The sequence below is a fragment of the Mercenaria mercenaria genome, chromosome 10 (genome assembly GCF_021730395.1).
Source record: "Mercenaria mercenaria strain notata chromosome 10, MADL_Memer_1, whole genome shotgun sequence".
NCBI classification, from domain to species: domain Eukaryota; kingdom Metazoa; phylum Mollusca; class Bivalvia; order Venerida; family Veneridae; genus Mercenaria; species Mercenaria mercenaria.
In genome coordinates, this window is record NC_069370.1 from 16,998,536 (window position 1) to 17,013,219 (window position 14,684).

General features: G+C 35.4%; 1 protein-coding gene across 1 annotated transcript in view; it reads left to right on the forward strand.

The window, feature by feature from the left end:
- The first annotated feature begins 3,830 nt into the window (after positions 1–3,830).
- LOC123559751 (solute carrier family 49 member 4 homolog) overlaps positions 3,831–14,684 on the forward strand; it is a 57,530-nt gene continuing 46,676 nt past the window's right edge. Inside the window, exons 1-6 of the mRNA XM_053516783.1 lie at positions 3,831–4,452; positions 6,092–6,266; positions 7,993–8,169; positions 8,628–8,835; positions 9,619–9,709; positions 10,927–11,090. Of these exons, the coding sequence (XP_053372758.1) occupies positions 8,026–8,169; positions 8,628–8,835; positions 9,619–9,709; positions 10,927–11,090 (607 nt within the window). The 5' untranslated portion in view covers positions 3,831–4,452; positions 6,092–6,266; positions 7,993–8,025. The remainder of the gene's footprint in view (positions 4,453–6,091; positions 6,267–7,992; positions 8,170–8,627; positions 8,836–9,618; positions 9,710–10,926; positions 11,091–14,684) is intronic.

Consider the following 14,684-nt stretch of genomic DNA (forward strand, 5'->3'; position numbering starts at 1 on the left):
GTGCAAAATTAAATAGTTATGGCACTTTAAGCACTATGTTTAAATTCAAAACACCACTGAGAATTAAACCTGCACTTTTGTTGGAAAGAAGACTCCCCAGGTGAATTTTACATGACAAACAGTACAGCTGTTAGAACTGTAAAAACAAAATGTGTATAGCTAAAAGAATAAAAGTTCAAGCAATAGAAAATTTCCTGTTTGATTCTCATCCCTGTCAACCAGTATTTAAAACCCCTGGCTCAAATACTTTTATTGATCAAAATCCTGTTATCCAAAATTGAATGTCCGGGTATTGTTACACTTTCGTAGATTTGCCTAAATCTCCAGTTAAAAGGATGTGTTTGACAAATTGTTATGATGCAAAGACAGTTTAACATAATTTAATAGTAAGTGATATTAAAATTTACCATGACATTTCCTCTTATCAAAATGATTTTAAGAGAAATGTTTTTTAAAACCTAGCAGGTTGACTCGGCGACCATCTACTTTCGATTTCAAAAAGTTACAGAAAAAGGTAAAGCCAGTATAATTTCTAATCTAAATTTGATTGAATTTAATTAGATATCTAATGTCTGGATTTTAATTTCAACTGTGACACATTAATCAACTCCTGGCTTTGTTAAATCGTGTAATAAACAATAATTAGCACGGGTAGAATAAGGTGCGAAAATATCCGAAAGCTGTTGTTTACAGACTCGTCAGTAGTGATACAGTATCAGATAGGCGCAAAGAAGCGGATTATTTCATAATTTTTGTGTGTTTATGTTGTTTTTTTTTAATCGGGAGATTGAGACTTCTGATCGGGGTGATCGGGTTTTACAACCAGAATCGGGAGAAACCCGATCGGATCGGGAGAGTTGGGATGTCTGCCGACTGTACGAACATTGACTGATGATAAATTCGACCACTTTAATTAATTAAGGCAGTGGCTAGGATTACGGAAGTTCCGTATTCCTAGACAACCCTATGAGGATAGGCTAGGATTACGGAAGTATTTAAGAGGCATCAAAACTATGTTAGGACATGCATAAATGATGATGTTAGACTTACTTTTTTTCCCTTAAAATAGCGATTTTTCATGCTTGTCGTATCGTGTTCATGATCTGCCATTAAATTAGCCTAGGATTAACGATATATTAATGGCAGCAATCGCTATCGGGTGTATAAACAGAGTAACAGCTGTTAAAAATCTGTAGTCAAATGTTAAAAGAAGGGTCCAGACACCAAAAAAGAATGGAAAAAAACAATAAAAAAGAAGAAAAGAAAGAAAAAATAAAGAAAAAATAGAAAAGAAACGGTACGCCTATAGTGCGCAATGGGAGTAAAGTGCGCAGTGGTGCGAAATGGAGGTAAAGTGCGCAATGGAGTCAATTTTTTTTTATAGAGTCGATTATTGGGTAAACTAGCTGGCTATAGTTAATGGAAACGTTGTTAAATGCCAAGAAATGAAAATGGCACACAAGCAGCATATATTTGTGCTAATTCAAATTGTGCGCAATGGAGGTGAAGTGTGCAAAGAACCTTTTTAGGAGCGATAATTGGATGTTCAAATATTTAGAAAATACTCACAGTTGTCTGTTTAAAATTGTTTGAAAGATTTTATTTACTCTCGGTAAATGCTATTGCAATAAAATGATAGATGTATCATAATTATAATTATATCTATCATTAATAATAACCCTTATATAACTGCCGACTTAAAAAAAATTCAATCAATTTTATTGTATAGTCGTTGTATAGGAACGATTATTATTGTGTAAACTTGTTTGAAATAATGGAATTGTCGTGAAAAATCTTAAAAAAAAAAAGACTCCATTGCGCACTTTACTTCCATTTCGCACCATTGCGCGCTTTATCTCCATTGCGCACTATAGGCGTACCCGAAAAGAAACAATGAAAATGAAAGAAAAAAATGCAAAATCATTAATAAGAAATAATAACATACTTTTAACAAAAAAGCAAAATTATAACACACACACACAAAAAAAACAAAACAAAAAAAACCAAACATTTTTTATGGAAACCCTTACAGAAGAAAAAGGCCTGCTGCGTACTCTTGCTGTGTACATACAGCGTATATGATGCGTACATGATGTGTACTGAAATCAATAGTACGCAGGATATACACCGCACATACACCGATAGTACGTTTGTAGTACACTTTTGACATGCAAATGAGCTCTGCCGCGTACTACTTGCTGCGTACATGCTGTGGACTACATAGTACACAGGATGTACGCTGGAGGAATTTAGTATGTGAGAAATAGTACGCAGCATGTACGCGGCACATACACTTTTCACATGCAAATGAGCCTGCGGTGTACTACCCCTGCGGCGTACATGCTGTGTACTCCTGCGGTGTACATGCTGTGTACTCCTGCGGCGTACATGCTGTGTACTCCTGGCCCGAGTCCTGCGGCGTACATGCTGTGTACTCCTGCTGCATACATGCTGTGTACTCTTGTGGCGAAACTGCTGTGATAATGTAAATTCCTTACCCCACCAACTTTCGTATGCAAATGCTGATCATTTGGACAGAAAAAAACAGAAAAAAGATAAGTGACATGCATCAATAAGTATTTACCCTTACCAAAATAATGTAGATTGATGTTATCAAATAAATTAGTATGCTTTTCTCCATCCACTTTTCAATGAAATAAATCAGTTTTTGTAGCATGTAATTTGGTAAACATTTGAAGAAAATGGCGTAACTGCATCAAGGGGAAACAACTTTAATGCAACTAAATATAAGTGTTATGATTTATTATAGACGATGTGTGCGTGAGGCCTTAATGAGTTAACATAATGAGCATTAAAGCCTTTATAAAACATGATAGAATGGTGTTTTGCTTAAGAGTATTCAAATAAAAGTGAGAGCTATTAATTCTTCTCATTTGGGCGCTGTTGAGGCATTATCTTGGTAATTATTTCATGTATTACAAAATGTAATGCAACGAAGTTCAAATAAGGCTTTTCAATTATCCAAGTTAGAAAGCTCCAGGATTAATTCAAAACGAAAAAGAATATATTTTTACACTGCATGCAAGGTGCAGCTCAGAAATCACTAAGATGTAAGCTTCACAAATGAACATTGCAAATAGTTTGGCAAATTTTATTGTTCAGAATACCGGTAATCTGAACTATTCTATGCTATTAAGATAAAAGTTACTCGGAAATCAAGTTCTTGCTTCCAAAAAAAAAAAAAATGTACAAATCCTTCCTGCATGAAGTCCCTCCCGCGTATATGAAGTTTACTTCAGACTTTAACTTATAAAAAAAAAACTAAGTATAAATGCCAAAAGAAATTGTACAAGTCTTTCCCGCGTATATGAAGTGTACTGCACAAATTTCAAAGTATCTGCGGTGTACATGCAGTGTACTATTTTCTTGTACAAGTCCCTCCTGCGTACATGCAGTGTACTCCTTAAATTTTCAGAGTCTGTGCTGCGTACTTGAAGTGTACTAGTGACCTCCTGCGTACATGCTGTGTACTCGTCGAAATAGTACACGGCATGTACGCGGCATGCGGTGTATGTAAAATGTACTCCTCTGGCGTACTACTGTGTTCGCGGCATATACACAGCAAATACGCAGCATGTACGCCACAGAGGCTTGCTTCTGTAAGGGAATTGTAAAAAATGGGTCTGTAGTCGCCACCATTAATATATCGTAACCCAAAATAACGGATCGATGATAACACAAAATAGTATGACAGGCATGAAAAATTGCTATTTTAAGTGAAAAAAGTATGTTTACAACATAATTTATACATGTTCTAAAATATATTTGATGCCTCTTAAATACATCCGTAATCCTAGCCTATCCTCGTAGGGTTGTCCAGAAATATGGAACTTCCGTAATCCTAGACTCAGAGGCTAGGATTACGGTACCATAATCCTAGCCACTGCCATTAATTAATTGTCATTTACAACATTTTCCTCATAGAATATTATATTGAAACTTTCCCAAAAATGCTGCAACAGTCATTCCAGATCAAATAATGAAAAGTAACCCATTGTCAGGCCTTATGTGTTGACAGTGAGCATGCATATAAAAACACTTCCTTCCCCAGTAATTTTGGATAAATATTTTGTTATACAGATAAATGTAAGTCATTTATTTATACAGAATATTTACCAGTTTTGTTTTTGTTTACACCAGTTGGTGTTGTAAGTAGTTACTATTAGATGGTGTGTTCAATTATATAAATATATAACCGATTGCAATCGAATAATTCGCAGGTGGTTGACTTCATCATCTGTCTGGGTTTATCATCAGAACCAGTAAACCATGTTACCCCCTGACTTCAATGAGAGCTAGCTAGACAAGCTTACTGTGTCGCTGAGTGGCTGCTTTTTAATTTTCTGACATTTGCAGTCACCACAGTTTGACCGTCACAATATAAAACAAACTGTATACGTATGATTGTGTCGGATAATAGTTCGACAAGGAGTAAGCTAGCTTATTAGTTTTTTATGCTTTCAACATTGAAAAAGCTGTAGGACAAAGAAATATAAATAATGTATCGTAAATGTTTGTTTCTGTATGTACATGTATAAATAAGCAATAAAATATGATTAAACATTGAGCGATCTATTATGCTTTCCATTAAGCAATCTATTATGTGTTCCATAAATAAGTGATCCATGAAAAGATCTATTATGCATTCCAGTAAGCAATTTATTGTGTATTCCATTAAGTGATCTATTACGTGTTCCATTTAAAGAGGTCCGCAATGCATTCCATTAATTAACAATCTGCTATGGCATGCGATCCATTAAATTAGCGGTTTAATTTGCCCTCCATTAGTGTGTTGTTAAATGATATATTAATTTGTAAACTATTTAGAGATCCATTAGCTCATTTGCATGTGAAATTGGAACATGGTTTTGATGGTGTTTATTGGACTAACAACCTGCTTGTGGAACATGGTTTGGATGGTGTTTATTGACAGTGTTTATTGGGTATTTTTTTGTTTGGAATATATCACAACTGCAATGGTTGACAAAATATTACAGACAGTGGTACCTATTTAAAACTTGTATGTATAACTCGTCATCAGATTCTGCCTTTGCGACCAGTGCAGACCAAGTGCAGGCTGATCTTGGTCCGCACTGTTGGCCATTTAGTCAGTAAATTTTCAGTGAACACCCCTTCAAGTAATGAAATTATGAATGATATATACTGCCCAAATTGAATGATGGACCAGTCCATTTTAGAAATTTAGCAGGCTAAAGGTTAACTTTTACTCTGTTTGATATATTTATATCTCATCTTTAGACTTTTGGCAAATAACTCATCAAAACAATAAGTAAAAGTTCCACTTTTGTCCTACAGGGAATTGGGGTGGGGAATTTAAACATTTTCTGGCATATCAATTACCATTAATTTCAACATTAAATCTAAAGCAGTCTTTACATTGATTTCAGACAATGAAAGCATTTCTATTTCACACAGGGTCTAACCAAATATGAAACAGACATGGTAGAAATAAGCAGCTAAATTGAAAATTAAAAGCAATACCTTAATAAGAGGTGCTTAAGTAGCCAGCAGCTAGCTCAGCAAATAAACTAAGACTGGAGCTTGACTATTATTATACAGAGTGTTTTATTTTCGTATGTCTTTAATTGAGATGCACAGAATCGTACTTGCCATAGAGGGAGGATTATAACAGAACATTTAAACTTTTATTGCTATAGCATGTATAGTTCTAAGATTTACTGAAGACTGCTAACATTTTACAGAGAGTGGGTAAATTTAATATCATGCATTCACATGTGACGATCATGAAGATAATCAAAAGTACATGATACAACACATTAGTTGGAAGGGTATTTCACAAATTGATTGTTCTAAGAAAAATATAATTTGAGTTGTATTATGTGCGTGAACGAGGAATTATTCTATAGTTTAGGTTCATTGTAAGGGTGAGGTTTGAATTTGACCATTTACACCATATGATGATATTTTTTACTGTTTTATTGCATTTTCATTACAGGTAAATATGGGGAAATAAAGAAATTTTGAAAATTTGTATTCATGTTGATATTTTGTAAAGCAGTCTCCATGAAACTTCTGTGATATGTTCCAGGTTCACTGATATGTAGCCAGTCTCCTTCCATCCTGTAGCTACTTCCTTTAAGAATGGTTTCCCATGATAGATCTGTACAGACCAATCATATTCCACCGTAGAACCTACATTTTGTGTATACCAATCACTTAAATTCCTAGTGTTGTTTTGAGAGACTGTCCATTGTACCCATCATGTAAGTTTTCTACACTTGTTTTATTATAGAATAGTTTTAACTTTCGCATAGTTTTTTCTTTCTTTTTCTTTGTTGTACTGACCCAGTTATAGGTCATATGGTAACTTTCCAGCTTTGTTTGTGGAGGAAATCGCAAGGTGCCCCTCTGTGCAATATCTAATCATGGGCAGGCTCCTGGATAGAACCACCGACCCTCCGTAAGCCAGCTGGATGGCTTCCTCACTTGAACCCACAGCGCCACTCAGCCACTGTTTAAAGTAATCAATAGACAGACCTTTCATATGTGTCATTTGTGAGAAGTGCAACAATCTAAAAATTATGTTTTGAACCTGTATGGCCAAAAAGGCTATTTAGTATTTAGTGATCACATGTGGATTTCTTGGTTTAAGTACAAAATGTAAGTAGTTTTTATTAGCTCATCTGATTTTTTGAAAAAAAAATGATGAGTTATTGTCATCACTTGAGCGGTTGTCGGCGTCGGCGTCTGCGTCTGCGTCGGCGTTGCCTGGTTAAGTTTTATGTTTAGGTCAGCTTTTCTCCTAAACTATCAAAGCTATTGCTTTGAAACTTGGAATACTTGTTCACCATCATAAGCTGACCCTGTATAGCAAGAAACATAACTCCATCTTGCTTTTTGCAAGATTTATGGCCCCTTTTGTACTTAGAAAATATCAGATTTCTTGGTTAAGTTTTATGTTTAGGTCAACTTTTCTCCTAAACTATCAAAGCTATTGCTTTGAAACTTGGAATACTTGTTCACCATCATAAGCAGACCCTGTACATCAAGAAACATAACTCCATCTTGCTTTTTGCAAGATTTATTGCCCCTTTTGGACTTAGAAAATCAGTTTTCTTGGTTAAGTTTTATGTTTAGGTCAGCTTTTATCCTAAACTATCAAAGCTATTGCTTTAAAACTTGCAACACTTGTTCACCATCATAAGTTGACCCTGTATAGCAAGAAACATAACTCCGTCCTGCTTTTTGCAAGATTTATGGCCCCTTTTGGACTTAGAAAATATCAGATTTCTTGGTTAAGTTTTATGTTTAGGTCAACTTTTTCTCTTAAACTATCAAAGCTATTGCTTTGAAACTTGCAACACTTGTTCACCATCATAAGCTGACCCTGTACAGCAAGCAACATAACTCCATCCTGCTTTTTGCAATAATTATTGCCCCTTTTGGACTTAGAAAATCATTTTCTTGGTTGAGTATTATGTTTAAGTCAACTTTTCTCATAAACTATCAAAGCTATTGCTTTAAAACTTGCAACAGTTTTTCACCATCACAAGTGGACACTGTACATCAAGAAACATAACTCTATCGTGCTTTTTGCAAGAATGATGGCCCTTTTTAGTCTTAGAAAATCATGGGTAGGACAATATTTCTATTACACAAAAAAAATCAGATGAGCGTCAGCACCCGCAAGGCGGTGCTCTTGTTTGTCTGGATTTAATTTCATGGATTTGCACAAGCATGTACAGTCGAACTTTGATAGCTCAAACTTGGAAAATTCATACACCAATCTTTGCTCAAACTCATCATCAGGTCCCAGCAAAATCCTTATATAAATGTATATTGTTTGATAGCTGGAATTACCGTTGTTGGAACAAAGTTTGTTGGTTCTGATGAGTTCAAGTGAACGAAGTTTGACTGCAATTTGCAGAATTAGTGCCCAACAAATTATTATGATTTTACAATATGTGGATACTTTTTATCTTTTGTCAGTCACATACCTAGAACTGCAAAAAACATTCTGAAATGACGCTCACAGAGAGTGAAGAGGCACTGATTGTGACCAAGAAGCAGACGAAATATGGAACAGTACAGGAGACTCAAGATGGCAGCTCTGATGATCTGTACAGTCAGGCCCAGCAGATACAGCAGAAAGATCTTAACATCAAGGTAGATTATCATTTATATTCTCCTTGTTTAGTGATGTTGTTTTTTTTGTCATTGTGGCTTTGTTGTATCAGATCAGTATATATATTTTTATACAACATAGATTTTAAGGCCACATATATTGTTTTTAAAATAAAAATTCCTGAAAGTAATTATGTCTCCCACTACACATATAAAGTATTGCACGACTTTAGTAGTGTAAATGTTATTCCACGAAAGAACGAGTGCATATTTCTCAATTGCAGATATAAATTTGTTCTTAAGCCTGGGTAAAACTGAAAATATCATCTTTGAAAAACTTTTAAATGTGATGAGATACATTAAACTGATGTCACAAATGATGTCACACACCCAATGTGAAATTTGAAAGTCAATATGGGAAAATATTGACGTTTTAATTTCCATTGAAACTTAACGAAGTTTAATAAACTAGAATGTAATAATAGACATTTCATGACCAGGTATATAAGAGAAGATGGTATATACTGTTTGTGTATGGCATGTTTGCAATGACTCAGTGTGCTGTGTGGAACACATTCAGTCCTATCTCTGCTGTGGGCGAGAGAGTATTTGGCTGGGACACTGCTGGTCTGTCCTTGCTCACAAACTGGGGGCCTATAGCATACCTTCTTGGAACATTCGCATTTTCATGGCTTCTTGATGTAAAAGGTAAGAAAAACGTTTTCACACATTTTGTCAATGTCCAAGGATTTTCAGTGTTAATTGTGGTAGTGATGCACTCATTATATGGTCATGACCATGATCTTGGTCTGCAATGGTCGCAAAGGGAAAATCACTTGCTGCCAGCAGGCTAAAGATTAAATTAGGATAGATATATTTCTTCAAGACTTGATTTCTTCACTCAGGTTGACAACTGTTACTATGGTAATGCATTTAAAGGTAATTTTTCAGTTCATAAATGGTTACAAAGTTTGGTCACTGACAGCCTTGTGACAGTGAGCCGTAAAGCAGTTCAGTTCAGTATTGTTTTTATCAGATGTTTTGATTGTGATAAAGGACTTCTGTTTATCGATTGTATATAAAGAGCTGCAATTTACGTGATTTATGGAGTGTTTAAAGTATTACTAATTCATTTGAAAAAAAGCTATTTATTCAGACTGTAAGTTATGGAAAGAAGTCAAATTAAAGCCAGTCTTTTCAGTTTGCACCAAAATACTGTGAAATATTTAATTCTATGGGCATGTAACTTCGTGGTCTTGGCAAAAAAATGCTCTTTTAAGGGGATATAAGTTTGTTGTTTTCAACTTTTTTTTTATATAAAATGAATAGGAATTTTAATTGTTCCACGTGATTTAATTTTGTGGATTGATGCAACCACGATATCCACAAAAATGAGTCTGCCACGAATATTGATGATTTAATTGAATAAATTCCGAGAACATTGTACCTTTTTCAAAGTTCTGTTTTAATAATAAATTACATTTTACACAGGTTTACGGCCAGCATGTGTTTTGAGTGCATTTTTGGTAGCGGCTGGAACAGGTTTAAGATGTATCACATCAAAATCTTCTGTTGCAACTCCGTATGTAATATATTTTTGAATGGTATAATATTAATGTCTCTCAATCTCTCATTTTGGGCATAAAATCTTCATGTGAGTGAGCCATCCAGCTGTCTTATGGAAGGTAGGAGGTTCTACCCAGATGCAGGCCTATGATTTATAAATAATGCCTTGGGAGACACCTGGGGTCTTTCTCCACCATCAAAAGCTGGAAAGCCAGCGTATGACTTGTATTTGTGTTTGTGTGATGTTAAACCTAACAAATAATCAAAGCCTTGAGATGTATGGTGGTTGCGGGTGTTGTTAAATTTATTTTCTGTTTAACCTTTAGCATGCTAGATAAATTGTCGTCTGCTGGAAATGTCGTCTGCTAAAATTGTAAAGTTCATTCAATTTGCTCCAAAATTGGAAGAAATATTATCAGAGTAGCAAACAGCTTGGAACCTGATCAGACGCCGATTTAATCGGCGTCTGATCTGGTTCCAAGCTGTTTGCAAAGGCTGTTAAATTCGCCTGCAGCAGGCTAAGGGTTAAATTCCAGTCTATAAATATACATGAATGAGAATCAAATATACACATGTGCCTCATATCTAAGATGAACTCTGCCTGACTTAGCTTGTGATGTAACCATGGGCTGGAAAACCTTATCATTGATAGATCTTATGTAATTCAAATGGTCAGTGTGAATGGATACAGGTTGAATCAGAACTGCTTGATCATTGATAATTCATCCGCATTGTTCATGAATGGAACTATTTTGTGTAGCACATGAAGATCTTTTGGAAGTGATTTGGAATAAAATAAAGATGCTATATGATTGTCAGAATTACACTTGTAACTTTGGTAGTGGGTAAACCCACAACCAAAAATCTATTACCTGATGATTTGACAGAGTGATCTAAAGTTGTACACCACCCATCATTGCCCAAAGTTTTGGAAACTTTTAGTTCTTTCTTAAATCACTACTAAGTTTCTACTTTGAATTTAATCATATTTGAATGAATATTAACTGATGTACATGCAATATCTGATTTATTGCTTCTTTAATGCAACTATTGAACACAATACAACTAATATGTTATTAAGTTAAACAAGTATAAGTAGGTTTGATATAAATGGTGAAAAAACAACTAAGAACAGTTTGGGCTCGAATAAAAAATTGAAGAATTGTCAGTAAATTAGTTTGTAGATATTTAAATATTATTGAAAGGTTATATGTTTTCTATGATTATTTACAGATTGATCCATTTTGGTCAGTTTTTAAATGGTTTGGCAGGACCTATTGCAATGGGAGCACCTCCAGCACTGTCGGCAGAATGGTTTCCACCGGAACAGAGGACAACTGCCACGGCCATAGCAACTGTAACCAATACTCTTGGCCTTGCTGTCTCATTCTTACTGGGTATTACACATTTCATATACAGGCCATTTCATATACAGGCCATTTCATATTAAGGCCATTTCATTTACAGGTCATTTCATATACCAAAACAAAACATTAAACAAAACCGAAACAGAAACATGCAGGAATTGAAATTGTCGGCAGATTTACCAAATTTTGTCTGATAAGGTGAAAAAGGTTACATTTTTTTACAAGTTTGAAGATTTTCTTTCTTTGCTAATACAAGAAAATAAAGGATGTTGATACTTGGTTATTTTAATTACCAGTCAACTGTTAAATTTTGTTAACCAGTTAACTGAATAAAATGTTCTGCAACTGTTTCTGTAGAGATGGATGACTATTTTTGGATACCGCTAATATTATACATATGTGTATATTCAGACCAAATTATTACAAAGTGAGTATCTGCTGTTTTTTGTTACTGCAGATAACATTCTTAACAAGGTTTTGCAAAGTTCAAAACCTAGTTATTAGATTGATGTTGTTGGGTGGATAGATTTGGTTTCCATTCAAATTTAGTTTGGGTTGAGATGTTGAAATGAAAATTGAAATGAGAGGCCTACCTATAGGGATTTAATTTTTGTTCAGTGGGGTGAAGGGCAAGGTCACTAAAAATAGAAACTTAAATTTCAACTGATATAATAATTATTGAAGTTAAACATGACATTAAAATAACTTACAGAAAAACCAAGGCTGGGATTGCATATAGTGTCAGTGGGGTCAAGTTCAAGGTCAGTATACATGATTTAATATGCATATTTCGAAAATTCCACTGTGGCACAGTGACCTAAGGTGTTGGACCATTGAACTTTTTGTAATGTTACAGTAGTAATTTTGGAGTGTGATAGACATGTAGCGATTTTAATCCCAGTCCAGCTTTAACTTTTTTCTCTTGGTAATAAAAAGAACCATTTACACGTTTAAGGGTCAAGATCAAGGTCACAGTTACAGTGAAACACCGCTCGCTCGAGGTCGCAAGGGGATGAGCAAAATGCTCGAGTTATCCATGGTTTCGAGCGACCCAAACATTGACCAACATACGAAGAAAGTTGAAGTTTGTTTTACGAATTGTCATCGAGACCATTTGCAGAGGAAACGGTGATGCATAATAATAACACACTCGTGACATTTAAAAAAAAACTTATTACAAACGTTATTTATGATAGATCGTAAGAAACAGCTAAGACATTTTTTTTTATTTGAAATACTGTAATCGAATTCGCAATTTTCTTCTCCAAATTAAGATCTCATTTTATCGTCTCAATTTTATAAAAAGGCTATCTTATTTCCTGTATTTGCATGATTAAAATATTAAGATCTCATAATGATCTTCTCGATCCCGCAGAAAAAAGTAATAATTAATAACAATTTTGATCAATAAAATTTTTCTTCCACCTTTCATCAATAATTAAATTCATTATCAGATCAAATATACCGACAAACAAACATTTAAGATAGTCCGGGAATAGACCATGCAATTCTCACGACGTGGGAAAGTTTTAAATTAACCGATACATTCTGACCGCCGAAGATGTGAAAATTTTTGACACCTCTGCTCGAGTTTGCCATAAGCAACAAAGAGTAAATTAATACACAGGGACCAGGTGTCATGCACGAGCGATCGAGTTATCGATGCTCGACCCAGCCATGGTAATTTCACATAGAAAATAGAAGGAAATCGGCCGGGACCACATGAATTGCTCGAGCGAGCCCGGGTGCTCGAGTCATCGATGCTCGAGTGAGCGGTGTTTCACTGTACTAAAAAATACATTTTCATTTTATGCGGGATTCATCAAAGTTTGATGTCTTTTCAGTAACTTTGGTTTGGGTTGAATTATTCTAATGAAATTTGACTTATAGGTAGCTTATAGTAAGCCCAAGGTTGGGATTGTATTTGGGGTCAGTGGAGTCAGGGTTAAAGTGACTGATACTTAAAATACAAAAAAAAAACAGTTTCCCCTCAATTACTTTTGTTTGGATTGATGTGTTGAAATCAAACATGGCATATAGAAAAACCAAGGTTGGGATTAAATATGGGGTAGGTGAGATCAAGTTCAAGGTCAGCATAACTTATCTAATAAGCATACTTTGAAAATTCCATGGTGGCACAGTGGTCTAAGGCATTGGGCTATTGTACCTTTTGTAGTATACCAATGGTAATTTTGGAATGTGACATATAAGAAGTGGTTCTAGTCCTGGTCAGAACTTTATTGTTTTTGATTCTTTTTTTATGCATATTATAGTTTTCAGCTCTCCGTCCATTCGTTCGTTCTTCACAACGTTAACTTTTTGCATGAAGGCACTTTACACACAAACCACTGCACCCAGGACCTTCGAACTTCACTTGCTGATAGTACTTATTAAGTACACGACCCCTACTGACTTTGGGGTCACCAGGTCACCAGGTCAAAGGTCAAGGTGCTGTGGAGGGCATTTGTCACTATCAGTGACAGCTCTTGTTTTTTAGCTCACCTGTCACAAAGTGACAAGGTGAGCTTTTGTGATCGCGCAGTGTCCGTCGTCCGTGCGTCCGTCCGTGCGTCCGTCCGTAAACATTTTTGTGACCACTCTAGAGGTCACATTTTTTGTGGGATCTTTATGAAAGTTGGTCAAAATGTTTATCTTGATGATATCTAGGTCAAGTTCGAAACTGGGTCACGTGCCATCAAAAACTAGGTCAGTAGGTCTAAAAATAGAAAAACCTTGTGACCTCTCTAGAGGCCATATATTTCAAAAGATCTTCATGAAAATTGGCCAGAAGTTCACCTTGATGATATCTAGGTCAAGTTCGAAACTGGGTCACATGCCGTCAAAAACTAGGTCAGTAGGTCTAAAAATAGAAAAACCTTGTGACCTCTCTAGAGGCCATATATTTCACAAGATCTTCATGAAAATTGGTCAGAACGTTCACCTTGATGATATCTAGGTCAAGTTCGAAACTGGGTCACATGCCATCAAAAACTAGGTCAGTAGGTCTAAAAATAGAAAAACCTTGTGACCTCTCTAGAGCCATATATTTCAAAAGATCTTCATGAAAATTGGCCAGAAGTTCACCTTGATGATATCTAGGTCAAGTTCGAAACTGGGTCACATGCCGTCAAAAACTAGGTCAATAGGTCTAAAAATAGAAAAACCTTGTGACCTCTCTAGAGGCCATATATTTCACAAGATCTTCATGAAAATTGGTCAGAAAGTTCACCTTGATGATATCTAGGTCAAGTTCGAAACTGGGTCACGTGCCTTCAAAAACTAGGTCAGTAGGTCAGATAATAGAAAAACCTTGTGACCTCTCTAAAGGCCATACTTTTCACGGAATCTGTATGAAAGTTGGTCTGAATGTTCATCTTGATGATATCTAGGTCAAGTTTGAAACTGGGTCACGTGCGATCAAAAACTAGGTCAGTAGGTCTAAAAATAGAAAAACCTTGTGACCTCTCTAGAGGCCATATATTTCATGAGATCTTCATGAAAATTGGTGAGAATGTTCACCTTGATGATATCTAGGTCAAGTTCGAATGTGGGTCATGTGCCTTCAAAAACTAGGTCAGTAGGTCAAATAATAGAAAAACCTTGTGACCTCTCTAGAGGCCATAT